The 26,985-nt window shown below is 53.7% G+C and overlaps 1 protein-coding gene across 1 annotated transcript; it reads left to right on the top strand.

Moving 5' to 3' along the window:
* Nucleotides 1-2,069: 2,069 nt before the first annotated feature.
* On the top strand, nt 2,070-26,272 carry VRK3 (VRK serine/threonine kinase 3; the record flags this gene model as incomplete). Its single annotated transcript, XM_084256990.1, has 13 exons — nt 2,070-2,208; nt 4,297-4,350; nt 5,438-5,632; nt 9,139-9,221; nt 10,704-10,770; nt 11,339-11,423; nt 11,663-11,768; nt 13,404-13,496; nt 16,891-17,023; nt 17,960-18,080; nt 21,249-21,307; nt 23,122-23,270; nt 25,694-26,272. 12 exons carry the CDS (start codon nt 2,070-2,072, stop codon nt 23,268-23,270), a joined length of 1,284 nt encoding a protein of 427 aa, XP_084113116.1. The 3' UTR covers nt 25,694-26,272.
* Nucleotides 26,273-26,985: the final 713 nt, after the last annotated feature.

Raw genomic sequence — 26,985 nt, 5'->3', positions numbered from 1 at the left:
CGCGGAGGATCGGAGGACCTGGCCGCCGACACCGGGGTCACCTCCCTGCTCACCTAGTCCGAGGGCGAGGGGAGGAGCAGGGGGAGGTCCGTTCCGCCAGCCGCGTGGTGACGTCAGCCACCCCTTGCGGGAGGCGGGGCCTGGGGCGCGGGTCTAGGGAGGAACGCGTCGGGCCGCGCCGGCCGCTGTGGGCCGCGGGGGGCTCGGGGCGGGCTCGCGGGGAGACGGGCGGGGCTTGGGAGCGTTTGACAGGTGCCCCGCCTCGACACTACGTCACGCTGGTTCCCCCCCGGGAGGCGGGGCCGAGGCGAGTCGCGGTCACCCAGGCAGCTGCCCGCCCCGCGTCCTGCGGGAATCCAGTATGAAGGAGAAACACTGTTGTGAATGTGTCGGGTGTAAGCCCGGAACGAGCCAGGTGACCTTAGACAGGAGACTTCAGCACCAGGAGTCTCCCTGCTTTCTTCCACCCCCATTTATGGAGCGTTTATGGTGGCCCTGCTCCTCCTGACCTATTAAACAGTTACTCGGTCCTCTGTGTGTTGTCTTGTTTTCCCCCACGGGCATGGGCCCATCCTGTGTTTTGTCCTTTGCTGCTGTATGGTCAGTGCCTGACATAGGCTGGTTTAGTGAATAGTTATTGAATAAATGAACTTAGCACATGTAGGTCACATAGCTAATGCTCACTAAACATTAACTGTTGTCTTTCATGTGCAGGGGATGCACCTGAGTCAGCCTCTCCACCTTCCTTCTCTTGCAGGTCGCTGTTAAGATGGAGTTGCCAGCACAGTGAATCCAAGGTCCAGCTGAGACCCCATAAAGGTACTGTTTCCCCGACCTTCACACACACCCCTAACATCCTGTTCCCTCCAACAGCCTGCTCCTCTGGCTTGCTACTACCAGACTTCATTCCCAGGAGTAACTGAAACTGAGCAGACCCCCAGGGAAATGACCCAATTGGTGGGTCCTCACTCAGGCTCTTATGACTACAGGACACGACAGGAAAATAGGCACAGTATGAAATAATAATAACAGTATTTACACAGGAAGTGAGAAAAAGAGAAACTATTTACTGGCTGGCACATGGCCCAGTGTCATCTGCCTTGCCCCAGATAGCATCCACTGAGCAGAGACTGGGGTCCAAGCCAGAGTTGTGAGCAACAAGCAGTGGCTTCTCCAGTGCCACCACCAGAGGCCCCAGCAATTTAATTGCCAGCTCATTGCTGATTCTGTGATGGGTATGATTTCTCAACCTGACTTTCCATGACCTCAAGCCATTCCACATTCTCCTGTGAGGCCTGCAGTTTCAGTTTGTTCTGCTTTGGGCCTACCCTGGTGGCTAGAGGCTCAGAATATGGATAGCAACTCACTTTTTTTTTTTTAATTTCTTTTTTTTTTTAAGATTTTATTTATTTATTAATACAAGCACTGGGTACAGTCAGAAGCGCAAGAGGGTGGGAGAATTCACCAGAGCCAGAGCGGGGAACAGAACAGGCAGAGGGACCGAAGTACACTGCTGAGGGGAGCAGCGGGTGGCAGGAGAGGTCTGTGTGCCATGTGGGACCCTCACCCGGCGGCCGGGGATCGAACTGGCGCTGCAGAGGCTGCGGGCAGCTTTGCAACCCAGCATTCAACTGCTGCGCCACTGGGGAGGCCCTAAGATTTCTTTCTTTATGCATACAAGAGTTGGAGTACAGGCCAGAGATGCGGGAGGTGAGAGGATCCACCAGAGACAAAGTGGGAAACAGAAAAGGCAGATTGACTGAAGTACACTGCTGAGGGGAGCAGTGGGAGAGTCAGGAGAGGTCTGTTGCGCCATGTGGGTTGCTCCCTTGCCCAGGATCGAACTCATGCTGCAGAGGCTGAGGATTGCTTCATAGTGTGGTGCTTAATCCCTTGTGCCACCAGGGAGGCCCAGCAACTCACTTTAGAAGCGTGTTCAGGTCACGGCTTACTTTCCTCCGTTTTGCAGTCTCTCCATCCTGGGGGACCTGGGTGGCTAATCTGCTACAGTGGATTACATCTTGTTTTTCTCAGCTTACTGTCTCCCCCACCCCCTTCTGTTTTCTAGCATGATTACCTTCTGTCCAAACTGTGGCAAAAATATCAAAGCAGCATTCAAATTCTGCCCTTACTGTGGGAAACCTCTGCCTACAGAGGAGCATGAGGGGGCCCAGACCTCCGTCAAGCCCCGTGTGTCATCTTGCCAAGGTAAGAACCAGAGATTTGCTTGCTTGGTGTCTACTGGATGTCCTGTCGGCATCTGCACATCCCAGAACTGAGTTCCCGAAATGACTGCTGCCCCCACCTGCCCTCCCATAGATCTCCCTATCCCCCACGGCCACATAATTTACCCAGTTTCTCAGACCAAACTTTAGAGTCATCCTTAAGTCCTCATCACACCCTCCCAGCCACACACACACATACAGACACACAACTCCAGGCCACAGAAAACCTCGTTAGCCCTCCCTTTAAAATCAGTGCTGACTTGACCCACTTCCTGCCACCTCCTCTCCCCTCACCCTGCTCCACCCCACCCTCCACTCTCTCTAATGTTTTTGCAGAACCTTCTCCTGGCCTCCCCACTGCGTCTGTGTCCTAGTAAGTGTCGATATTAAACACAGTGTTTTATTTCAATAATGCTTCTCCTCCTTATGCTCGATAAGGACAGGAGTGTACTGTGGTTTGTAAGTTGTGTTGATTGTGGTTTGGGACCTGCAATTTGGACAGCACCCAGGACCACGCCTACACACAGCTGGGTGCTGGAAACTTTATTGATGGACTGAGTCAAGGAATGAAGTGTCAGCAGGAGGTCCTGGCCAGTGGAAACCTAGGCACAGAAGTTTCATTGATAAATGAAATCACGCTCACTTTCCTGGGGACCCAAAAAAATTACTCCAAAGAGAAAATTGTTGGAAACATTTGTCTCTATCTCAACCTTAGTTGAAAATGCCCTCCTGAGAATTCTTTTTTTTTTTTTTTTAACAAAGTATTTTTTATTTATTTTATTTTTTATTTATTTTTTTTTTTGTATAGAGGCATGCTTTATTTATTTGTTTGCTGGTCTGTTTGTTTGTTTTGTTTATACATGCACTGGGTACAGTCAGAAGCGCGGGAGGGTGAGAGAATTCACCAGAGCCAGAGCGGGGAGCAGAGCAGGCAGAAGGACCGAAGCACACTGCTGAGGGGAGCAGCGGGCGGCAGGAGAGGTCTGCGCGCCATGTGGGACCCTCCTCCGGTGGCCGGGGAGCAGCCGGGGATCGAACCGGCGCCGCAGAGGCCGCGGGCAGCTTCGCAACCCAGCGCTCAACCGCTGCGCCACCGGGGAGGCCCCCCTGAGAATTCTTAACCAAGAAAAAGAACTCACATTATCACCAGTTAGGGCCAGAGTTCATCCTCATCTGTGTGGCCTCACAAAAACCCAGAGTTAATGTTAGTTAATGTAAAGTGATAAGATGTGGGTGCCACTCCCCAGCAGAAGCCAATCTTTTCTTGGAGAACATTCTTTAAAGAGATCTTAGAGAATTCCCACAGGCATGTGAGCTCCCAGCCAATCAGCAAAGATACCAGAAGCAATGAAGCAGTGAGCTGCAGAATCAGGCTGCAATGACCGGAGACCTTGGCGCAAACAAGAATCTGTGAAGGACCCATTTTACAAGTTTAAAGATATAAAAACTAAAAAATAGGGCCTCTCCGGTGGCGCAGCGGTTGAGCGCTGGGTTGTGAGGCTGCCCTCAACCTCTGCTGCACTGGTTCGATCCCCGGCTGCTCCCCGGCCACCGGAGGAGGGTTCCACATGGCGCGCAGACCTCTCCTGCCGCCCGCTGCTCCCCTCAGCAGTGTACCTCGGTCCTTCTGCCTGCTCTGCTCCCCGCTCTGGCTCTGGTGAATTCTCTCACCCTCCCGTGCTTCTGACTGTACCCAGTGCTTGTGTAAATAAATAAATAAATAAATAAATCTTTAAAAAAAAAAACTAAAAAATATAATGAAGAAACAAAAGTTAGTCATAAGTGATCAGGCAGATTTGAGTTTGGAAAGAATTAAAGGAAGGAAAGCTTTGCTCAGAGATTTAGATGAGAAACAAGGAGAAACAAGACTTGGCTGTGCAGGCCAAAGGGAAGGGAGTGGTTGAATAGGCCCTTGAGGTGTTAGAATTAAGGTTCCTTTTTAAATCCAGTCTGCATTGGGTCTGCCTTTCTCTAGGCTCAAGGAGAACGCTGAAGGCTGATTCTGAGGTCTCTCCCAAGAATATGAAGTGGTCTGGCGCTGTCTTTTCTCCCCCGCCACCCCTCTTCACAGACTGTGACAGTTCTGTGGCCAAGGAGACTTTGAGTTCCTGTGAGAAACCCAAAGGTAGGAGCTGGGATTGGTCTGGTCTGACGCTTCTTGGGGAAGAGGTCATACATCTGACAACTCGGGAGAATTCATTCCTTCTACCAGGATAAAAAGGCATCACCTCCCCTTACCTGGACCCTCACCCCCAGCCGCCTCCTAGCTTCCAGGCTTCCGCTTCACCCATGGCCTGAGCCGACCCCAACCCTCCCGGCTCACAGCCCTATCCTGGGCCTATCACCCACAGTCTCAGCTCTCCGGCCTGGCCTCTCTCACATGGTGGTCTGCTTCCTGTTTGAGCTCACCACAACCTTGCATGCAGAAAACTCCATTTTTGAAAATATTTTTTCAAGTTTTGCCTCTGTTCTTTGCAAAGTGCCCAGGGCACTTTCATCTTCCCCCTTTGCCTGGTGTGGTGCCGTCTTCCCCACACTCAGGGTTCAGGGCCCAGGCAGACCCATCTGCATGCCCTGCCCCATGCCCACCAGCGCGTGTGGGAGGCTTCTGGCTGAGTCTGTTTCCCCACCGCCAGCCCTTTGATCTGAAGTGGTGGCCTCTTTGTCATCCTTCGGGCCACACATCCCCTGGCCACCCTGTGTCCAAGCCTGTCTCCTCACTGCACCCACCTCCCTGTCTTGCCAGCAGGGCCTCAGTCTAACATAAATTTCAGGGCTCTCTTCACACACAGGACAAGGCCCGGTCCTGTTTCAGGGTGTTTTTGGTTGCATGTCTGGAATGTCTTTTTTTGCTCCCAGCAAAGTTCTCTTCATCCAGTAAGTCCCAGCTTGACTGTTCCCTCCTTCAGGAAGCCTCCCTGACTTCTCCAGGGGCAGGCTCTCTCATATCTCTGTATACTGCCTTTTCTCAGACTCAGCTCTGACTGGCTGTGTCCAGGTCAAACTACCCCGCTAAATTAGGGGCTTCTCAGGGTAGGTGCTGGTTCTGACTTATGGCTGGGTCCCCAGCTTTGTCACGCAAGGACCTGACCAAGTAAAGGCCTCAGGAAGCATTTGTTAGCGGAATAAGTGAACAGTATCATGAGTGTTGTCTCATTCCCCATCCACCTTTTCTCTCCTGGATGCCACTTTTTTATTCTGACATCCTGCAGGGTCCTGGAGCCGGTCCCCAACCCCCAAAAGCAGCCCACAGACGACCAAGCGAAGCCCTCAGACATTGAAGCGGAGCCGGGTGACCTCCTCCCTCGAGGCTTTGCCCTCGGGCATGGTGGTGACAGACAAGAGTGGGCAGCTCTGGAAGCTGGGATTTCTCCAGGGCAGGGATGACCAGGGCATTCTCTATGAAGGTACTCTCTGTCTGCAGACCTTTTTTTCAGCATCAGGGATCAGGGTGAGGGTAAAGTGACCCCTTCTGAAAATGGGAATGGAAGCCATATCCCAGCTGCATACCTGCCTCTAGACAATTCTCTTAGATTTAGGATTGAAAACCTACCTACCTGCAGGGAAGGTAAAGGAGTAAGGCAATTTGGAGTATTGGGGACTGTGGCTAATTGCATAGCATGCATCCTAAGAGGACCCTTTTCTTCAGCTCTACCTACTGTTGTCATACAGAGGTGCAGACCTGGTGTGGCTGAGTGGTAAGGATACCATGCAGTAGCTCCTTTGCAGAATTTGAATGGCTGCTCCTCTCCCCACAAAAAAAAAAAAAATGACTTGGATGTCAGGACTAATGACAATCTCACACAGACCCGGAGGGTATGAAATTCGGTCTATTGCTTACATAATTGAAGCTTCTGAGAACAGGTTTGAAATGCCCTGAGAAAGAAAGGGAAGGAATCGGGTGGGGCAGGGGTGTGGGTTCCAGCACATGGCAGAGCTGGGGTTCAAATCCTGGTTGTCTGGCTTCTCAGCCATTATGCCAAAAGAGAGTGGGAGAAGGGGCAATGGAAGGAATCTGGAATGAGAGGAAAAGGAAGTGAGAGGAAGAGGAAGTGAGAGGGGCCAAACCCAGCAGCTGGGGTTTGGTCATTACCCCGGCCGGATGGCCTTGACCTCCCACCAGTTTGTCCCAGTTCAGACGACGTGGTACTTCACATCCTGTTCACAACAGTAATGGGGAGACAGCGGCCACTGGGGTTAAGATTCCATGGCAGCAGCTGTCATTTAGCCCCTCTGGCCCATCTGAAGTCCTACACATCTATTAATGCATCTCGTCCCACGGCAGCCCGAGGGCTTGCTACTCTTTTCCGTGGTCACGTACTGAACTTTACCATCATCCCCCGCCTCCCCGGAGCATTTGAGAGAACCATTATCTGAGCAACTGCAGCCGCCCGCACCACCCACTGCTGTGAGGTGCAGGTGGAGTTCAAGTCCAGACCTGCGCTCCCGGTCTGGGCCCTCCTGCATGGAGTTTGGGGCCTTGTATCGGTGTCCTGTGGCCACCACTAACACCAGGCTTCAGACGGCAAACTCTGACCCTGACGGTTCTGGGGGTCAGAAGTCTGGAACCAACTTCACGGGGTGGAGTTAGGTGTGAGCAGGGCCGTTAGAGTCCAGGGGAGGCGCTCCACCCTTCAGAGCCACCCACATTCCCCAGGTCTCCTCTAGCTCCACAGCACATCACCCCATCCCCTCTCCTCTGAGTCAGATCTCTCCCACCCCCCTAGTTCCAGAGGCACTGGACCAAGGACAGCCTCTGCCCTTCAGGATCCTTCACTTAATCCTGTCCACCCAGATCCACGTTGCTTCTCTCCCTCCCTGTGGCAGCCCCAGAGCCTCTCCTTCTCCCTCAGCTTCAGCTGCTCTGGGAGAATGCCCCCCCCCCCACCCTGGGATTCCCTAGTGTCAGATTTACATAAGCCAGTTGCCCTCATACATACGGACTCGGCCTCGGCGCCACTGGCACCAGAACGGGGTAATTCTTACTTGGGGAGACCCCTGGCCTCTGCCCACTAGGTGCAGTAGCACGCCTCCCTTCCCCCAGTTGTGACTACCAAACTGTCTCCATCTAGGCCACGGCTGTTCACCCCGAACATGCCTCCAGGAGGCTGCCCAACTGGGGGCCGTCAGGTGGTGCCACTAGCTTTACGCACTGCCTTTCCAGCGACCACGATGAAGCAGTCGGGCAGTGAGTGCCTCCAGAGGGGCGGCAGACCCAGCAGGAAGTGGGGCATTCTGGTGTTGCCAGCAGGGAGCAGAGGGAGCTGGGGCCTGGAGGCCCCAGAGAGGCTTGGGGAGACAGGGAAGCCCACCTCTTACCCCACCGTCTGCTCGTCTGACCTTGTTCACTGACATTGTGACTTTATGCCTCAGTTTCCTCACCTGCAAAGTGGAGATCTTGATAGCACTGACCCTCAGGGTTTGGAGGTGGTAAGCTGCGCCTTCCAAGTGCGTCCTGTGCCTCTGATGCTCATGGGCCCCAGAGGAGCATCCCCGCTCCACTCTCAGTGCCCCCTGCTCAGTGCCAGTCTCCTGTCAGTGGGGTCTTCACCTGGCTGCTCTTGGCGTCTAGCAGGGGCCTGTATGGCTAAGCCCTTGGCCATGCCCCCTGCCCTTCCCGGGCTTCCGGTGGCGCCTCTTTCATGGGAAGGGCCTGCTGTGGGTGGGAGGGCCAGTCGGAAGAGTGGGAGAAACAGGGGCGCCTGTTTTAAGTTCTGCGCAGCTTTTACCTCCCGCATTGAGTGACCTCGCTCAGCTTCAGTCCCTTGTATTCTCATCCATGCAGAGGGCTCAGGGTGATAGCAGCAGTGAGAACGGCGTGGTGGCCTGCTTCCTGGGCCGTTGTCAGGGAAACGATGCGGTGAAGGCCACGCTGCTGAGCTCAGGGCCAGAGATGTGGCAGGGTTTGTGACTAAGCAGAGCTGGACCGGCTCGCCAGCCCACACAAGGAAGCGCCCCGTGGCCATCAGTACCCAGAGGGGCAGTGGACATGCGCTGTGATGTGGCCACAGTGGCCCCAGTAGGTCCAAGGAGCAGGAGTGGCCCCTCAGCATGGGCCCATGTTGGGCCATGGGGCTTTCCCTCTTCCCGTCATGCGGGCTGCCCTGGGATGTGCAGATGAGGGGTCTCCGAGGGGCCGAAAGCTGCCAGCAACGGCCCTCCTGAGGTGCGGCAGGGCCGGGGTCACAAGTGCATCCTTGAAGGGGAGTCTGCATCTAGCCCATATATGCAGACAGTGCATATCACTGGGGTTCCCAGCACCACCTCAGGCTCAGCACTTCACTGAGGCTCACAGGACCCAGCGTGTAGTCCTCGTGGCTGTGACTCTCCACAGCGTGGTCAGCCTGGGGAGACCAGCCCCAGTTCCCCGAATCTTTTCCTGTGGCTTTGCATGGACACACTCAATCCCCAGCCACTGGGCGGGACAACACATGTGACCTGCTTCTCCCTAGGAAGCTCGCCAGAGCTGAGTTTTCATTGAGTAATACCACATAGGCCCCCTCTGCCTGGCATGCACCCCAGAGTCCAGACGTGGCAGAAGGGAAGGGAAGTTCAGCAGAAACCATGTTTGCAGGGTTAAGGTCTGGGCCCTGTCTTCTTGCTTAGGGAATGCCAAACCCTCCCAAAACACAGGTTCCAAGATGCCAACCGAGGGCCAGCCCTGCTGGCGGGTCTTTGCAAGGAGAGCCTGGCCAGGCCATCTGCTTCCCTGTCTTTCATAGTTGGATGTTAACAGAGGGAGGGAGTAAAGTCAAGGGGGAAAGAGAACCAAATTTGAAAATAGGAAAGAGCAGGTCTTGAAAGCCACAGGTGCACTTGTCCTGGGGAGTGAGGGAGCCAGAGCTGCTGCTGCTTGAGACGTGACCCCCATCCCCCCGCATGTGATAACAGCGCTCATTTTGCCCATCCACAGCCGAGCCTGCCTCCGCCTCCGCCTCCGCCTCCACCTCCGCCTGCAACTCGAATCCCAAGATACAGAGATTCTCACTCAAACTAGTGAGTGGGCATGGGACAGAGGGAGAGGGAGGGCCGTCCTGAGTGGGAGTCTGGGGCTTTGGCCGATGCACCCTTGACCTCCAGCCCCTGTGTGGGCTGGGGCAGGCCACAGAGCAAAGCCTTGGACTGCAGGAGCTGTTTGACCTTGGCTGGTGCAGGTCTCCCTCTGGGCCGAGGTTCTTCATCACATCAAACCCCTCAGGAGCTGCAGTCGCTCGAGCCCGGCTGGAGCTGCCTCTGGCCGGCAAGCTCCCCACAGAGCCCAGTTCCACACGCGTGCGGTGGCGCCCGTGATACCCACAGCACAGCACACCTGCCTGCTCGTTGTCTGCCTGCCTCAGAGCAGTTGTTCACTAAGCACCCATGTGTAGGCAGGGCCAGGTATTGGGGACCAGTGAGTCACGTCTGACCTTAGCAGATGGGAGCCATGCGCTCGAGGGGGGCTCGGAGGAAAAAGTGATGAACAGCCAGGCTGCCCCCCGCTCCCCCAATTCAGAAAACCGGGACACCCGGACTGGTACCGGCTGCCCTCGCTCAGTGCTAGGTGGCGGCTGCGTGTGGTTCAGAACCAGGGTTCTGGAGCCCAGGCTCACGCGGAGGACTAGCACCTGCTTGTCAAGAGCCTGTTCTGGCCCTGGCCCTGGCCTGAGCGCTTCCCACAAGCCTGCGGGGTCGCCGCTGTGTTCCCTGTGTAACAGATGCGGAAATGGGAGCATGCAACCCTTGCAACCCTGGGCAACCAGCATGCAGGTTGCTTTGCACATTGCTGGATCCTGAGTACCCCAGAACAACACTCAGCACCGAAGAGGTGCTTTGGAAAAAGAATGCAGTAACAGTGGATCTTTGACTCTGTGCTCGTAAGAACCAGATGTTCTCACTGTGTTTCATGAAAATATTTGGTCTGATTGTTAGGGAAAACATGACCTGGTATTAACAATAGAATAAGTAAAAATTACATTTTACTTGTAAATAATATCTAAATAAGCCTGGGGCAGAGGTTCAGGACTGAAAGGATGGAGGCCCACTTTCCCTCTCCTTTGTCACTCCAACATCCTCAGCCATAACCTCCCCCTCATGGGCAGAGGTGGCTGCGCCATCTCCCACCGTCACATCTGCATTCCAGTCAACTGGAACAGAAAAGTGAAAGGAGAGCCAGCCCAAGCAAGCCACTTAAATGCAGAACCTGGAAGACGCCCACCTTCTCTACCGTACCCCATTGGCCAGAACTCAGTCATGTGGTCATACCTCGCTGCAAGGGAGGCTGGGAAATGTAGTTTTTTGCTGAAGACTGCGTGTCCAGGGAACACACATGGATCCTGTCAGAAGAATGAAAAGGACAGGGAGAGACAACTTCCCCTCTCTGATAGGTGTTCATGTGCAGCACCCTAGGGAATTTGGTCCTGAGGTGTGAGGCCTGACACCTTGTCTTAGACACCTTGTCACATCTGGCTTAGTGTGACAGCCTTCTCCACCCCCCACTAGGACGCCAAGGATGGGCGCTTGTTCAATGAGCAGAACTTCTTCCAACGGGCCGCCAAGCCTTTGCAAGGTATCCTCAGGGATGCAGGCAAGGGGAGAGAACTTGGGGGTGCCACTGGGTCAAAACAGTTAGCTTCTCCCAGCAGGGGTGCAAAGGATGGGAATTAAGGGCCTAGATTTGCTCTGTCAGACCTCAGGCCTCAGGACAGACAACGTGGGCTGGGGCCGGCCTGTACCTGCCCCTCATTTCACTGCTGGATCCACCCCATCCAACTGGGGTCCTGACACATAGACAGGCCCCTTGTGGCACAGGGGCTAGTTGTGGACACTGCCTGAGCTAATCTACAAATTCAGAAGTGATTCTGTCTTTGGTCCTTTCACTCGCCCCTACTTTGATGCGCCTTCTTGCATGTCCCGTGTTCTGCCCTTGTCACCAGCAGACAGATCACAGACACGCAGGGTTCACCCTGCTGCAACCCCTCACCATCATCCCCGGCAGGGATGCCATCTCCACACTGGGGAGCAGGTTGACCAGCCCGGGCAGCCTGGCAGCCTGTGCTTCTGGTCTGAGAACAGGCCCTTGTGCCTGTGGGCCTGGGACTAGGTGAGCTAACCTCTGCAGCCCCTGCCTCCCACAGTGAACAAGTGGAAGAAGCTGTACTCGACCCCCCTACTGGCCATCCCCACCTGTGTCGGTTTTGGCGTCCACCAGGACAGGTACAGGTGAGCCGCCTCACGCCGCCCACCTCCGTGGCCCTCTGCTCTCTCCTGGGCACAGCTGGGGCCCCGGAGCCTTGGCTGGATTGGTAGCGTCCTTGCCTCACCAGTTTGAGCCAGCTGGAGCCCTTAATCTTGCCAGGGGCTGGGATCTGTAGCTGCCCAGCCACGGCCCATCCTTGGCCGGTGCTCTGTGCCCTTCCCTGGTCACCTCGCCCACCTCATGGGGTCTCCGTGTCTTCCAGGTTCTTGGTGTTCCCCAGCCTGGGGAGGAGCCTTCAGTCGGCCCTGGATGACAGCCCAAAACACGTGATGTCGGTGAGGTCTGCGTTCCAGGTGGCCTTCCGACTGGTGTGTGCCTGCAGCTGCTCTGTGCCCATCTCGGGTTCGGGGCTCTGGGTCCTGGTTACTGTGGGCTTATACATCAGCATGCCCGCCCCGCGCCCCCTCTGGGGACCCTGCTGGCACGCTGACTGACGCGGGTCTCAGAGCAGACATGAGCATTACCGCAGCGGCATTCAGGGGAGCATAGAGCTGGAAAGGACCCCAGCGTCAAACTGAGGGGTTCAATTGGGTTTTCTATTGGAAGCAGGTTCTCAAGCCGAGGCTTGTGGGGTGAGTGGGAAGTGGCAAGACGCCGAGTGGATCAGCAGTGGGCATAGGTGGGGAGAGCGTTCCAGGCCCACAGTTCAGCTTGGGCAAAAGTGGAGAGGAACACCTTGCAGTTGTTCCTCCCTCACGCATCCTTTCATTCAACATCCGCTCCCTGCTGGGGGTTACTGTCCCAGGGTGGGGGCACAGACGTGGCTCCTGTGTCCAGTGGGAAAGGTGATATTAAACATTTGCACAGATGGCAAATATGCGCAGAATAGAAAAGTCCCCTGCTGTGACAGAGAAGAGCAGCAATTTAAATTGCTGCCAAGAGAGGGGCATGGAGGGGCACCAGAGTGTCTGCAGTTATACGTGGAAAGGGCAGAGTGGGTCAGAGGCGGTTGGTGTGGAGAGGTCAGCAGAGACCAGATGGTGCAGCTCCTCAGACACTGAGCTCAGACTCTGGGCTGTGGATCTGCATGGCCCTGGGAGGATGGACAACAGTGGAGGGGGAGGGCTAGGAGGACCCCATGGCCCCTGTGGGAGTTTGCATGGGGGTGGCATGGTGGGGGTGGACAGTGGAGTTTGTAGAACCAGCAGAACGTGGTAGACAGTAAAGTCTTGGGCTCAGGCTGGGGCTGGGATATAGCTGGCACTGAGACAGTTCAATATATGAGTCTAGAACTCAGTAGGGAGTCAGTATAAAATATAGTGAAATGTGTGACTTGCTTAATGAAAGGTATTTTAGCTCCACAGGGGAAAAAAGAATAAACTGATATATAAGGTGGTTCAGTTATTTTAGCAGGTGGGCAGTAGGCAGCCAACTTGTTTCCCTCCTGAGTTTGCAATCAACTAAGAACTAGATAAAAGACACACATGAGAAAACTAATATTAGGTTTAATGTTGAGTTGTTTGTTTTTTTTTTAAAGATTTATTTATGCATACAAGAGCTGGGGTACAGGCCAGAGGTGTGGGGGGTGAGAGAGCCCACCAAAGACAGAGTGGGGAACAGAACAGGCACACTGAAATAGGCTGCTGACGGGAGCAGTGAGGAGACAGGAGAGGTCTGCTGTGTCATGTGGGTCAGCTCCCTGGCCGGCTGGGGAATCAAACTTGTGCTGCAGTGACTGGCGATAGCTGATAGCGCTGTCTTTAATCCCTGTACCACCAGGGAGGCCCCTAATGCTCAATTTTTAAGAAGGTTAATTATGAGATGTGCTTAGGTGTGCCATCAGGGTGGGCTTCTAATGCTTCACCCAGAATTAGTCCGGGTTAGCCCCCCAGCCGCAGGGCCTGATGAGGCCAGGCTCACCAGTGAGGCCTCCTTCACTGGACCCTGCATCAGACTCTGTGTTATTCATGCTCCTCATGGAGGTGCTTCCTTTCTTCCTTCAGCTGGATGCCCTGGAATTCCTCCATGAGAACGAGTATGTGCATGGAAATGTGACAACTGAGAATATCTATGTGAATCCAGAGGACCTGTGCCAGGTAAGGACCTGTGCTTCCTACCCCAGGGGCTCTCTAGGCTCAGGATCTCATCTATCTGCAAACCTACATTTATTTATTTATTTATTTATTTATTTTTATAGAGGCATGTTTTTATTTATTTATTTATTTATTTATTATATTTGTTTGTTTTGTCCATACATGCACTGGGTACAGTCAGAAGCGCGGGAGGGTGAGAGAATTCACCAGAGCCAGAGCGGGGAGCAGAGCAGGCAGAAGGACTGAAGTACACTGCTGAGGGGAGCAGCGGGTGGCAGGAGAGGTCTGCGCACCATGTGGGACCTTCCTCCGGTGGCCGGGGAGCAGCCGGGGATCGAACCGGCGCCGCAGAGGCCGCGGGCAGCTTCGCAACCCAGCGTTCAACCGCTGCGCCACCGGGGAGGCCCTACATTTATTTTTTTTTTAAGATTTATTTATTTATGCATGCAAGATCTGGGGTACAGGCCAGAGGGGTGAGAGGATTCACTAGAGACAGAGTGGGGAGCAGAAAAGGCAGATTGACTGAAATACACTGCTGAGGGGAATAGAGGGCGAGTCAGGAGAGGTGTGCTGTGCCATGTGGGTAGCTCCCTGGCTGGCGAGCGAACTCATGCTGCAATGGCTGTGTATAGCTTCATAGGTTGTGTCTTAACTCCTTGTGCCACCAGGGAGGCCCTCCAAACCTACATTTAATTCACAATTCTTATTGCAGACAAAGAATTGTTATCCATCACATATAAAGAGCTCCTTTGAATAAATAAATGTAGCAATTTTGTAAAAAAAAATGGACAAAGGATAGAAAAAGAAATCCATAGGTTAGTTAAATACATGAAAAGGTGCTCAACCTCCCTGATAATTATAGAAATGAAAATGAAAATGTGCTGTTTTTCATCCTTTGGGGTGACAGAATTAAAAAGCATGATATCTATTGCTTGTAAGGATGTAAGGTAACAGAAATTTTTTATATACTGTTGGAAATGTAAATTTGGCAACCTTTTTGGCAGGTAATTTGGATATAGCAGTCAAAATTTTAAATACTTTTTTAATCCACCCATTTATCTATTTTAGGAATGCATCCCAGCTATAAATTCTAAGATTCATGTGCCTATTCAAAGATACATATACAAAAGGTTCCAATGACATTGACAGCAGATTAAAATGAGAAACACTTTAAATATATGCTCCTGGTAGGGTGCTGATGAAGTAGATTTTTAAAGTAAATTCTGATTATTCTTTCAATTGCAAGTGAGAGCCCCAATTGAACATTGCTTAGTTAAAAAAACAAAAGCCTTAAAAAGCAGTGGGTGCAGGGCCTCCCCTGGTGGCTCAGTGGCTGAGCACTGGGCTGTGCCTCTACAGTGCTGGTTCATTCCCCAGCCACCTGCGAGGGTCCCACAAAAAAAAGAAAAGCAGGGGGTTCAAGTTACTGTTCCATGGCAGGGAACATTCAGGACTTCTGGCCTTCATGCATGGCTGAATCTCAGGACTCAAGCCCTGACAGGGGATCCAGCTTTTGCAGCCTTTGCATTGCTCACTCACTGTCAGGAAGTCTCTCTTCCCTCATGGTGACAGAATCACTGCCAGCAAGTTAAGCTAAAATCCCCTTAGTTTAGAAATGCCAGTGGAAACGGATCAGGTGTTCCCTGACTCAAATATATGGACTAAGAGGTAGAGATCGAGATCGCAGAGAAAAATCCTGAAATTATAAAGCAAAGCTCTCAAGGATTTCCCTGTGTGTCTACACAGAAGAATCACTCTAAGGAAGTGGTTCTCATGATGACGGAGGCCAGGAGCCCCAAGAGCTTAGAGTAGTTGCTAAGCTGGAGATCCAGGCGAGCTCGAGTGTGCCTCTAATCCCAGTCCAGGGCCTGAAAATCAGGGGAGATTCATTGTAAGTTCTGGTCTGAGATCTCGCAGGCAGGAGACCAAGAGGGGCCAGTGTTTCAATTTGAATCAAAGGCAGAAAAAGACCAGCTGTCCTGCTCAAGCAGTCTTCCCTTCACTTGGCCTCCCTGCTCTACCCAGGCCAGCAACTGGCTGAGGCCACCCACCTCTGGGGACGATTTAAATGTTAACCTCATCCAGAAACGTCCACACACACATACCCAGAATAACATCTGGCCAAAGTCCAGGCGCCCCATCACCTGTCACAAACTGACCAGGAGACGGGTACAGGCCTCGCACAGATAGCCCACAGTCTCCGGCATCCATGCGCTCAGCAGGTGTTGCAGCCATGGAAAAGCAGGTGTGGTTGACTTTGTGGGACTGGCAGATAAGCACTTTATCTTTTAAATTCTGTTAAGCCCTGCTAGGTGGGAGCTGTTGCTGTCATCATTTTACAAATGGAGAAATCAAGACGTGGAAAATTTCATGATTATGAAAAGGGCCGTGAAAGGGGCGCTGATGTGCACCTGGGCTCTCTGGGTCCAGAGCCACTACCCTGAACCACAGTGAAAGTGCAAAGATCTGGTGTCCAACGGGAAGTGCCCTGTCACCCTCTCTGGAAAGTAGACCTTTTCCAGACACGCATATTTATCAATTATTTAAAGAAAATAAGTTAAAACTATGCATAAGAGGGCCTCCCTGATGGCGCAGGCAGTTGAGCACCGCACTGTGAAGCTGTCCGCAGCCTCTGTAGTATGGGTTAAATCCCGGCCGGCAGGCAAGAATCCCACATGGCGCGGCAGACCTCTCCTGTCTCGCCCACTGCTCCCCTCAGCAGTGTATTTCGTCAGTCTGCCTCTTCTGTTCCCCGCTCTGTCTCTGGTGAATCCTTTCACCCTCCCGCGGATCTGGCCTGTGCCCCAGTTCTTCCATAAATAAATAAATCTTAAAAAAAAAAAAAACAGGGCCTCCCCAGTTGCGCAGCAGTTGAGCGCTGGGCTGCGAAGCTGCCCACAGCCTCTGCAGTGCCATTTCGATCCCCAGCCGCCGAGCAAGGGTCCCACATGGCGCACAGACCTCTCCTGCCGCCTGCTGCTCCCCTGAGCAGTGTACTTCGTCAGTCTGCCTGTTCTGCTCCCTGATCTGGCTCTGGTGAATTCTCTCACCCTCCTGTGCTTCTGACTGTACCCAGTGCTTGTATAAATAAATAAAATAAATCTTTAAAAAAAAAAAAACTCTGCATAAGAAACTTACTAGTAATTACTTCTGGGAAGTAGGTTTTTCTTTTTTTTTTTTTTATTTTGGGGAAGTAGGTTTTTTGGGGGATTTTTTTGTTTGTTTTTTTTGTTTAGATTTAGGGAGCCCAGGTGCTAGCTGACTCATGTTCTTTTCACTTCATACCCTTCCATTTGGCACTGGGTTAGTTCAAATTGCACCCACGATTGAAATCCTAAACGTCAGCAGCTGAGCTCCTGTCCTCCGAGCCGTACAGCTTCTCCCCATGTCCACACAGGTGACCCTGGCAGGCTATGGCTTCACCTTCCGCTATTCCCCAGGCGGCAAACACGTGGCTTACACTGAAGGCAGCAGGACCCCACACGAGGGGGACCTCGAGTTCATTAGCATGGACCTGCACAAGGGATGTGGTAAGAGGCATTGAAGGGATTCAGGGCCATGAGGACATACTTCTCACACGAGGGTAGCGCTAGGTTTTCACAGCCACGACAGCAGATGGCCAGAGAGGAGTGAGTGACAGCCTGATTTGGGTTCAGAACCATGAACAGGGTTTAGATTCAGCATCTGGTTTAGACGTGAAGGTGAGAGTTGCCCCGGAGTAACTCAGGAGAGGCTGAGGAGGCCATTGGCTGTCCATGTCTAGAGCACAGGAGCAAGGAAACTCTGGATGGAGGTGCCTGTGTATCTTAGTGGTCCTCAGCTAAAGCCCGTGTGCCTACCTACATACTCCCCGAGACGGCTCTCCCAGGTGTGGATGGTACCTGTGCCTCCAGCATCAGGGGGCAGGGCTGGCATAGCACACTCTCAGTGGTGGTTGAATATCTACACAAATTGTTGTCTAAATCATATGATTCAGGAAGCATAAGAGAAACCCATGGTCTCCTTTGACTCCCCACTAGCTGGGTTCAGTGTCCACCCTTGTGGGCCCTCTCACGCCCTGCCCCATCTCCTCTGTAGCTTTGGTAACCCCACTTACTCCCCATTGAACTCTTAAAAGCTGGGACCCGACCAGACTCATGTCTGGGACTGAATGTGGGTCAGGGCCTCGTGCAGCATGTGCTGAGGACTCATTGAATGCACGGGTGTGTGGATGAGTGACAAGGAGGTAAGGCAGTGACAGTGAAAGAGATAACGAGAGAGGAGGTGAAAGGATTGCTGGGGGTGGAAAGTGATTGAGAGACTCCTGAGTGAGATCAGGCAAAGCAAAAGGACATGGATGAGACCCTGTGTTTCCTCGGCTGAGTGCGGGAGAGCTCCTTTGAGTCAGTGAGAGAAAGGGAAGGAGCTGATGTGTCAGCCAGTGTCACTTCCACACTGAGCCAGCACCTTTTTCCCTCCCCCGCCAGCACCCTCCCGCCGCAGCGACCTCCAGTCCCTGGGCTACTGTATGCTGAAGTGGCTCTATGGGTTCCTGCCATGGACAAAATGCCTCCCCAACACCGAGGATATCATGAAGCTGAAACAGAAGTGAGTCTGGGGATCAGCAGAGCCAGCATTAGCCTGGCATGCCTCTGGGTGGGGCAGAAGCTCAGACCCAACAGGAACAGGAAGGAGGGGCGCTGGTCCTGGCAGAGCAGGGCCTCTGTGCTTCTCAGGTGTGTCAAGAGTGTGGGCTCTGAGGCCACGCTGCCTGGGGACTCTTGTCCCACCACACCCCACACGACAGGGTGTAGTGTGTGCAGCTCAGCCTCCACACACCACAGTGTCCTCCATGAGGTGGAATCCTGATGGCACCAACTTGAGAGCAGTGGAAGGATGTGAGGAGTTAGGCACGCGTCTGTGTATGGTGCTCTTCTGGCCTGTGTGAAATGCTCTCTGTGCACAGGAAACCACTTATCCCCTCATAAACACATGGGGAGCCTGAGCAGGCAAGACATGGGCCAGGCTCGGCCTCAGGCCACACCAGCCCCCCGTGTCCACACTCCTCTGCCCATAAAATCACCTGGTCCTGCTGACTGTTTTAAGCGTTCAGCACCAAGGACAGGTGATCGGGGCTCAACGGGGTTTGCGTTTCAGCACCAAGGACAGATGCCCAGAGTGCTGCTTCAGCACCAGGAACAGCAGAAGAGCTGGGTGCAAAGGGAGGCGCTGGAGCGTGGTTCAGCACTGCGGACTGTGGACAGCTGGGCGTAGGGTAGCCCTGCAAGTCCAAAGGCAGCTGTAGACCTGGAGGGCGAGAGTTGCCCAGGAGTCATCCCGGTGGGGATGTCCAGGAAATGGTTGACCGTCCATGCCTGAAGTGCAGGAATGGGTTAGTTTATTTTTGAAGATTTATCTATACATACAAGAGCTGGGGTGCAGGCCAGAGGCGCAGGGGGTGAGACCATTCACCAGAGACAGAGTGGAGAGCAGAACAGGCACATCTACAGAAATACACTGCAGTGGGGAGCAGCGGGGAGACAGGAGAGGTCTGCTGCGCCCTGTAGGTCAGCTCCCTGGCCTGGGATCAAATTCGTGCTGCAGTGGCTGCTGATAGCTTCATAGTGCTGAGATTCTTTGTCTGAAAAGTAGGTATGACCTAAGCTGGTTTCCTTAGACGTGTCTGTATCCTTGACAGAGTCCATGTTGTTGGGTGTTGGATTGGTCTGATGGTGCCTTGCCCTGAGTCTCACCTTCCTTCAGGTTTTGACTTAATGGTCACTCCTCAGGAAGCCCTGCCCTCACCCCCACTGCGTCATTTCTCTTGCTTGCCCATACTCAGGAAGTCTTCTGTCCCTGCCACGCCGGCCTACACGTGATGGCTTCCATATGCTTGTCTGCTCTCAGCACTGCGCCCAGGGCTTCCAGAGTTACCCTCAGAGCAGCTCTGAGGTGGCGCTCTTCTAACCTGAGGTGCAGAACTACCAAGTCGTAGAGCTACCAAGTAAGAGCTTTTGGATTCAGTCCCATGTTCTTCAACTGCAGGGACATCCCCTTTTGATGCCAGCGTCCGCCAGCATCCCCCAGCCTCCCCCAGGACTTACGTAGGTGGACTGTGGCTCTTGGACTCAGCTTTCCTTCACTCAACAAATACCTGCTGGGTGCCTGTGTGCCAGGCTCCATTCTGGCCCCAGGGGCACTGGAATAACTAAGACAAGCCTCCCTGCCCTAAGGGAACTCACATTCTAGGGGGGAGACAGAGTAAAGAGAGAGTGAACCACACAGCAGGTAAGCAGGCAGGCTGTTGAGGGTTCTGTGCAGAGCCTGTCAGGGTGGGCACCCCACCAGGGCAGGTGTCATGCCAGTGATACAGACGGTGGTGGAGACTCAGGGGCGCATCTGCAGAGGGTCCCTCCAGCTCCCCACTCTCATCAGTGAGACCACCCACTGAGGCTCTGTTAGGTTGAATCCTTCCTCTCCTACTTCTTCTGGCTCCTAAGAACAGGCCAGCCTCACTTCTCTACCTGACCTTCCCCTCAGCTCGAGATAACCCGTGAATGAGATGAACCTCATTTGGAGGCCTGCACTCTCCAAGTGCCGGTGGCGATCCTAGTGATCACCTTACATTGATGATTTCGGTATGAGTAACAGTTTGGTCCAGAGCCCCAACTCCTGACCACCGCGGCGAGGGCTGGGCAGGTCAAGGTGCTCCAAGGGGTGTTGGTGTTGCCCTCACTGTCACAGGCGCTGTCCCAGCCGCTCTCCAGTGATCGAGGCAGCAACCAAAGGCGCCACGAGAGGGCGCCGTTGCGCCGCGCACATTTGTGACCCTAGTTGTGGCCACGAGGGGGCGATGTCGCCCCGTGCACATTTCTGAACCCTCCTTGTGCTCTGGAATGACTGGTGTGCGTGGTATTTTGCATTTCGTTTACCATGTATCTTTTTTTAATGTGCATGATGGAACGAATGACTAAAAGAAAGAGGACAGAGTTTGATTCCCCAGACCTTTAGGCGTGCAGAGCCCTCAGCTGGGACAGCGCAGACAGGAGACGGATTTGGTCCCTGTTCTCCCTGGAACCCACAGTGCAGGCTATGGTGGGAGAATCGCTCACAGGATGTGCCCCCCAATGGCACAGCGCTTGTGGGCATGGCTGAGGGGATGGTCAGATCTTGTCCTCTCTGGATCCGCAAGCGGCCTTTGCCCGCTCTCTGGCATCTGGATACCCACCGACCTTCACAGTCATAGTTTTGAGCTTCTGGATCCCAGGGTGGTTCTCTCCCGCTCCTGGATGAGGCTGCCTTTGCAGGTGTTTGCAGAATCGCCCGCGGCTGCATGGCCACTCAAGCGTTGGACAGCTCTAGTCTGCCCCAGCTACAGCCTCCTTTTCCACATTGTCATGCTTTCTACTGGTGATTACTTGCCTCAAAAGCCCGGCACAAAACTAGGGTCCTAAGCGCAGCGGGCTGTGGAGAGGGGCCTATGTCAGAGCGAGTTTCCGTGCTGTTGACCGCGAGCTCAGCGAGCACGAGTCAACGTCCTGTCAGGTGAGGTGTCTGAGTGAGACGCGCACAGAGCAAGGTGGTATCGTGGCCAGCGGATGAGTATTGTGGCTGCAGGCTCGGGGGACCCCATGCTGTGTTCCCAGAAAGTGCAGGTCCCGATTCACTTGTCCGGGTCCCGGGGACAGAGCAGGACACAGAGAGTGGGACAAGGCGCGTGTTCCCGAAGTTTGCGCCCCGCAAGGAAGCTCCTTAACATCTGCTCTGTCCCGTCAGGTTTCTTGACAGCCCGGAGGCCCTTGTGGGACAGTGCAGCCGCTGGATCAGCCCCTCAGGTATGTCCTGTAGTGGCACAACTGGGCTGTTCTCTTGGGGTTACCTCCCTCTCCACGCCTTGGCTTTGTCCAGTGAGTTTTCCAAATTGCATGTGTCTCTGTGTCGCCACGGAAAAACAGAAACCTTCTCCCAAAATGCAGAAGCATCCGTGAACGGGGCCAGAACCAGCCTCACACCGCACCAACCATATATGAAGCGGGTTGTTTAGTGGAACCACATTGTCTAGAATATACCGGTACAGGTTGCTTTTTTGTTTGCTTTTTTTTTTTTTTTAAGATTTATTTATTTATGCAGATAAGAGCTGGGGTACAGGCCAGAGGTGGCGGGGTGGTGAGAGGATCCACCAGAGACAGAGCAGGCAGATTGACTGAAATACACTGCTGAGGGGAGCAGCGGGTGAGACAGGAGAGGTCTGCCTTGCCATGTGGGTTTCTTCTTGGCTGGCTGGGAATCGAACTCGTGCTGCAGAGGCTGCGGATTGCTTCATAGTGCGTTGCTTAACCTCTTGTGCCACCAGCGAGGCCCTGCTTTCTTGTTTTCATTTACAAAGAGGGTGGCTTGGAAATATTCTGTGTCATTGCTTATAAGAATTCATCAGTTTCTTCTTAAATTGTGGTTACTCAGAATCCCTATATTTTTAAACTACCATCGTGACTCCTTGTCATGCAGTCAGTTGAATAGCCAAGAATGGGAGATACCTTTCTTGTTTATTACTCTGCTGTCACTGACATCTGACGTTATACTGGTTTCAGCTGTCAGTATAGTGACTTGATATATATGAGGTTTTTTTTCTTACAATGGACAATTTTTTTTTTATTCCCCATACAATTCCCACCCCCCCATTTTGACACTGGTTGATTTTGGTTTTTACTTTATTATAATTAGTCTTTTTCCTGGTCCCTTATCTAAATTCCTGCTGTGAAGGACAATTTTAAGATCTACTCTCAATGGCTTTTATTTTTACAATATTGGTCCTAAAATTCCATTGTACATCAGCATGAATTTTTTAATTTAATTTTTTAAAAAGATGTATTTATTTATGCATACAAGAACTGAGGTGCAGGCCAGAGGTGCCGGGTGTGAGAGGATTCACCAGAGACAGAGTGGGGAACAGAATAGACAGATTGACTGAAATACACTACTGAGGGGAGCAGCAGGAGAGTCAAGAGAGGTCTGCTGTGCCATGTGGATCACCTCCTTGGCCAGGGATCGAACTTGTGCTGCAGTGGCTGCCATTGCTTCATAGTGCTGTGTCTTAACCCCTTGCACCACCAAGGAGGCCCTAACTTAATTTTTAATTTTTATTTTGCAGTTACATTTTTCCTCTTCTACGTGTGCACATGTCCCACTAAGTTTTTTTCAATAATAGAAAGTTGCAGAAGTTAAGGAAGTGCCTGTGAGATCATTGTTTTGGGAATGCGTGTGCGCATAGGTGGTAGCGGGTTACAATGTAAAATGTATTTCAAATTATGTCTCAGTTTCAAATGCTTGCAAAGATTTTTAGCAGACCCCACCGCAACAGTCATTGCTCAAGCCAGGCCTGTTAGAAATGGGGTTGTTGGTATCTTAACTGGCACTTTTTAAAATGGGACAATGGTGTGGTGCTTATTTAGGGGAAAACCAAAACATGTTTGATGTTTCCCAAGAATTTAAGTTTCAAAAACAAGCTCAAGTGTCTCTGGCAATGCCAAGCACAGTAGCGAGCACCCAGCTGATGGGCACCATGCCTGAGGTCTGTGAGCCAGGCCCCCAGGCCCTGGCTTGGGGGCCTCTCTCAGGCCTCTCCCATGGTTGGGGGGTATCTTGACCACAGAGACCCTGCAGGAGTACCTGAAGGTGGTGATGGCCCTCAAGTATGAGGAGAAGCCGCCCTACACCCTCCTGAGGAACAATCTAGAAGCCCTGCTTCAGGACCTCCGGGTCTCACCCTACGACCCCATAGACCTCGAGATGGTGCCATAGGTAGGTTCCGGTGGGAAAAGTGTGCACCCTAAACCCTCTCCCTGTCCCACCCCAGCCCCAGGTGCCCCTGGATGTTTCCTCCAACTTCCCAGGAGACCCTGGCTTCTCCCACAGAGTTCTCTTTTCAAACCCCAGGAGTGGCAAGTAGCAGAAGCCTGACTCAAGGCGGTTCTGATCAGTTCCTGTAACTGGAAACTTCCAGGGGAGGGGTGTTCTGCGAATGACTGGACTTGGGCTCTGGAAAATGCCCTCCACACGCTGTCTGCCTCTCTTGCCCCTTCCTCCGTCCCATACCCGGCGGTCTCAGCTTTCCTTTGGGCTGCTCCCCGGAGTCCCCGCACACACTCTTGCGCCCTGGGCGGCCTCTGCTGTCTTCACTTCGTGCTCTGTCTCGCGCCACTTCTGTCAACGCAGAAGGTGCCTGCCCTGGATGGCACCAAGTGGTGCAGGGCTCACCTTAGACAACCGGCAGCCGGGCCCCTGCCGGCTTTCCCGGGTATGCCCTTGTGCGCTGCGCCTCTGGGTGGCCTTCTCACTTCAGAAGCGATACCGAGATGGCTTTCCGCCTGGGCTGGGCCTGCTCCTGTCCCAGCGCTGCCTGAGCGCCTCCTGGACCTTTCAGGTCAGAAGTAAACTCAGCGCCCTTTTCGGCGAGTTCTGGCCACGCGGATGTGCTGAGCTGCGCGTGCCCGGGCTGCCCTCTGGAGATGTCTGTCACGCGCCTGAGACCAAACTCAGGATTGTCTCCTCAGCTTCTCCGCAGAGGCGATGTTGTCTCAAGGGGGGCCGGTGGTAGCTGGCAGGGCGGGGTGGGGGGGGCAGAGCGGGGGAGGCCCCCTGTGGCTGTGGCGTCTGAAGGGTGGAGGCCCACAGCGCCCAGGACGAGACCGTGATGTCGGCAGAGCTGCAGATGAGGAGGCTGAGCCCAGCACGCCTTGGGGTGTCCTGAGGTGGACTTCTTCCTGCCAGCATGTGGTTGCAAGTGCTCCCCCTTCCTGAGATCGCTCCTTAGCGCCCAGGGCCAAAGCCCGATAATACAATACATACATGAAGCTCTTGGCACCACCCCTTCAGGGCGCTCCCAAAATACCAGCCTGTGGGGGTGGCAGGCTCTCCAGCGCACCAGTGACACCCTCCAGAAGTGAAGGGTGGTGACCTCCTCCTCCCAGCACTCTGTCTCGGTCCTCCCCACACCCCGCCCCCTCCCATCCCTCCAGGTGCTGCCAGGGCCCTTCTCATCCATCTCTAGGTCTCATCTCCATCCTCTTCCCGAGAGGCCCCAGAGGTGGCAGCTGTGGGGTGGGCTCCGTGAGGGCAGGGGCCTCTCTGTGTCCCCACAGGCCAGCCTGGCCTGACACGTGCGTGCATCAGTCCATTTGTACCCAGAGGGCCGCCGCGTCATCCCCTGCATGCCGGCCTGTCTGGTGCCTCCCTGTCCACCCTGTGCGGTAGAAGCCCGAAACCTGACCGCCCCGCTCAGATCGTCAGTTTCAGGTCTGCTCGCTCTGGACATCACTGACTCGCAGCAGATTTGTCCCTGGGTTAGAACATGACAAGGAGATGCGATTTAAGGAGCCAGTGACCTGGAGTTCCAGAAGATCAGTGTGCATCTCTTTTATTTATTTATTTTTTTAATGTCTTTTCCACTTTTTTTTTTTTAAAGATTTATATATTTATTTATACAAGCACTGGGTACAGTCAGAAGCGCGGGAGGGTGAGAGAATTCGCCAGAGCCAGAGCAGACAGACTGATGACGGACACTGCTGAGGGGAGCAGCGGGCGGCAGGAGAGGTCTGCACACCATGTGGGACCCTCCCCTGGTGGTTGGGGATTGAACCGGCTCTGCAGAGGCTGCGGGCAGCTTCGCAACCCAGCGCTCAACTGCTGCGCCACTGGGGAGGCCCATGCCTCTGTTTTAAAGTGGCTCCTTGCCTCGGCCTACACAGCTGACCTCCAGCCTCCTCACCCACCCCGCAGTCCACTCTGCCCACTGCAGTGTCCTCCCTTCAAGTTCTGGACCAGGCTGAGCTCGATCACACCTCAGGGCCTTTGCACCTGCTGTTCCCATGGTCTGGAACTTGTCCCTTTGGTTGGCTTTGTGGGCTTTTTTTGTATATCTGGCTCCTTATCATTGGCTCTTAGACCCTGAGGTCCTCCCTGATGGCCCAGTGAGGCTCCACTCCTCCTGCTGTCTTAGCACTTCACCCGTTTCCTGCAGGGTCCCTGTCCCCATCAGGAGGGAAGTACGTTTCAGTTTATAGCATATCCACTCCCCTCGCCCAAGTTGTAAGGCCAGCCGGGGTTTCCTGTTCCCCTTATTCAGGGTGGTATCCCGAGCCCCTCGAAGGTGCCTGTCATGTATTAGCAGCTGACAGAGTGATCCTGGAATTAAGACACTAACACTTCATTTTCTTGTTTTCCAGAACTTCCAACTGGCATTCTGAAGAAAAAAAAAAAAAAAAAGGAGAGAAAAATGTGACATGTAGCCTGCTGTAGAATCACAGATAAGCTTCTAGAAAGATCCCTCCAATGTGCATTCCTGGCTCTTCTTTAGGCACTTCTGCTCGTCAGCACCGCTAGTGCCAGTGAACCTCGCGGTTCAGCTCCGACAATGTGAACGTCTCTTTCAGCTGTCCCGGCCCCTCCCTGCAGCTGTCGCCTGCACCAGCCGCTGGAGTGGAGGGTGGAGACCACCCGCTCAGGGACGGGGCCTGGGCCTGCCCCCCCGTAGGACGCTCCCTACTATGGCCACACTGTGCTTTGGTAATAAATGGTTTCATTGGCGCGTGGAGAATCCAGTGTCCGCAGAAGTTCCCTTTCGAAGTTGAGCTCCTTTCCCCATCCATCCTCCCCATCAACCCGTCATCCAGACACCGCCCTCCCCTCGCGTCCCCAAGCTTTGAGGTCCCCATCCATCATGCTTCCCATCCCCGCCCTCCGTCTCTCCCGGCTGCCATCCTTCCCCCGCCCTCTTTGACCTCTGCTTTCATCTGGACACACCATCAGCGTCAGCCATGTTCCTGCTTGCCCGTCCCCCACCCGCCGTCCAGCCTTCTGTACCCTTGTCTGTCCATCCGTGTGTCTGTCCTTCCACCCCTTCCCATCCCCCTTCATGATCTCAGCCATCCCTCCACGGGTCCTCTTTTCATCCACCCGGTCACAGGGAACCCCGGTGTCTGCGGAGCAGGGAGAGTGGAGTGCACCCCCTACCTGACCTCCGCACCCACCTTTGCCTCCTGATCCAGGTGCTTCTGAGGCTCATTCCCAGCACCCCCTCTTACCCCCCACCCCCTGGTGTTGTCTTGGAATCAGATGAGACTCTCACGGCCCAGAGGACCAGGAGTGACACACCCCATGCTATGCAGTTGTAGGGGCTGGAGCCATCTGTGTTGCCTCTACCCGGCCCCCGCCTGCGGCTAAACCCCGGCTTACGGTGAACTGGGTGTTTGTGACGATGATGATGGGGGTGTTTGTTTTTTTTTAAGGATTCATTTTTACTGCAGAACACCCTGAGCCTTCAGTCGATGCAGGTGTGGGGCACATCTCCGCACGCGGCCCCGTGGGCAGCCGGGAAAGACAGATGATTTTCCGTTGCTGGTAGAATACTTTCCTTGTGAAAAAGACGTGCTTTTAAGGCTACCGTCGGTAAAATCCCTCAGCACTGAGACCTCAGCAGCAGTCATAAATGCTTGCAAAGCTCTCACTGAGTTGGAAG

Source organism: Talpa europaea (genome assembly GCF_964194135.1).
Source record: "Talpa europaea genome assembly, chromosome: 16".
In the NCBI taxonomy this organism is placed as follows: Eukaryota; Metazoa; Chordata; class Mammalia; order Eulipotyphla; family Talpidae; genus Talpa; species Talpa europaea.
This window is presented reverse-complemented; position numbering and strand designations above follow the sequence as displayed.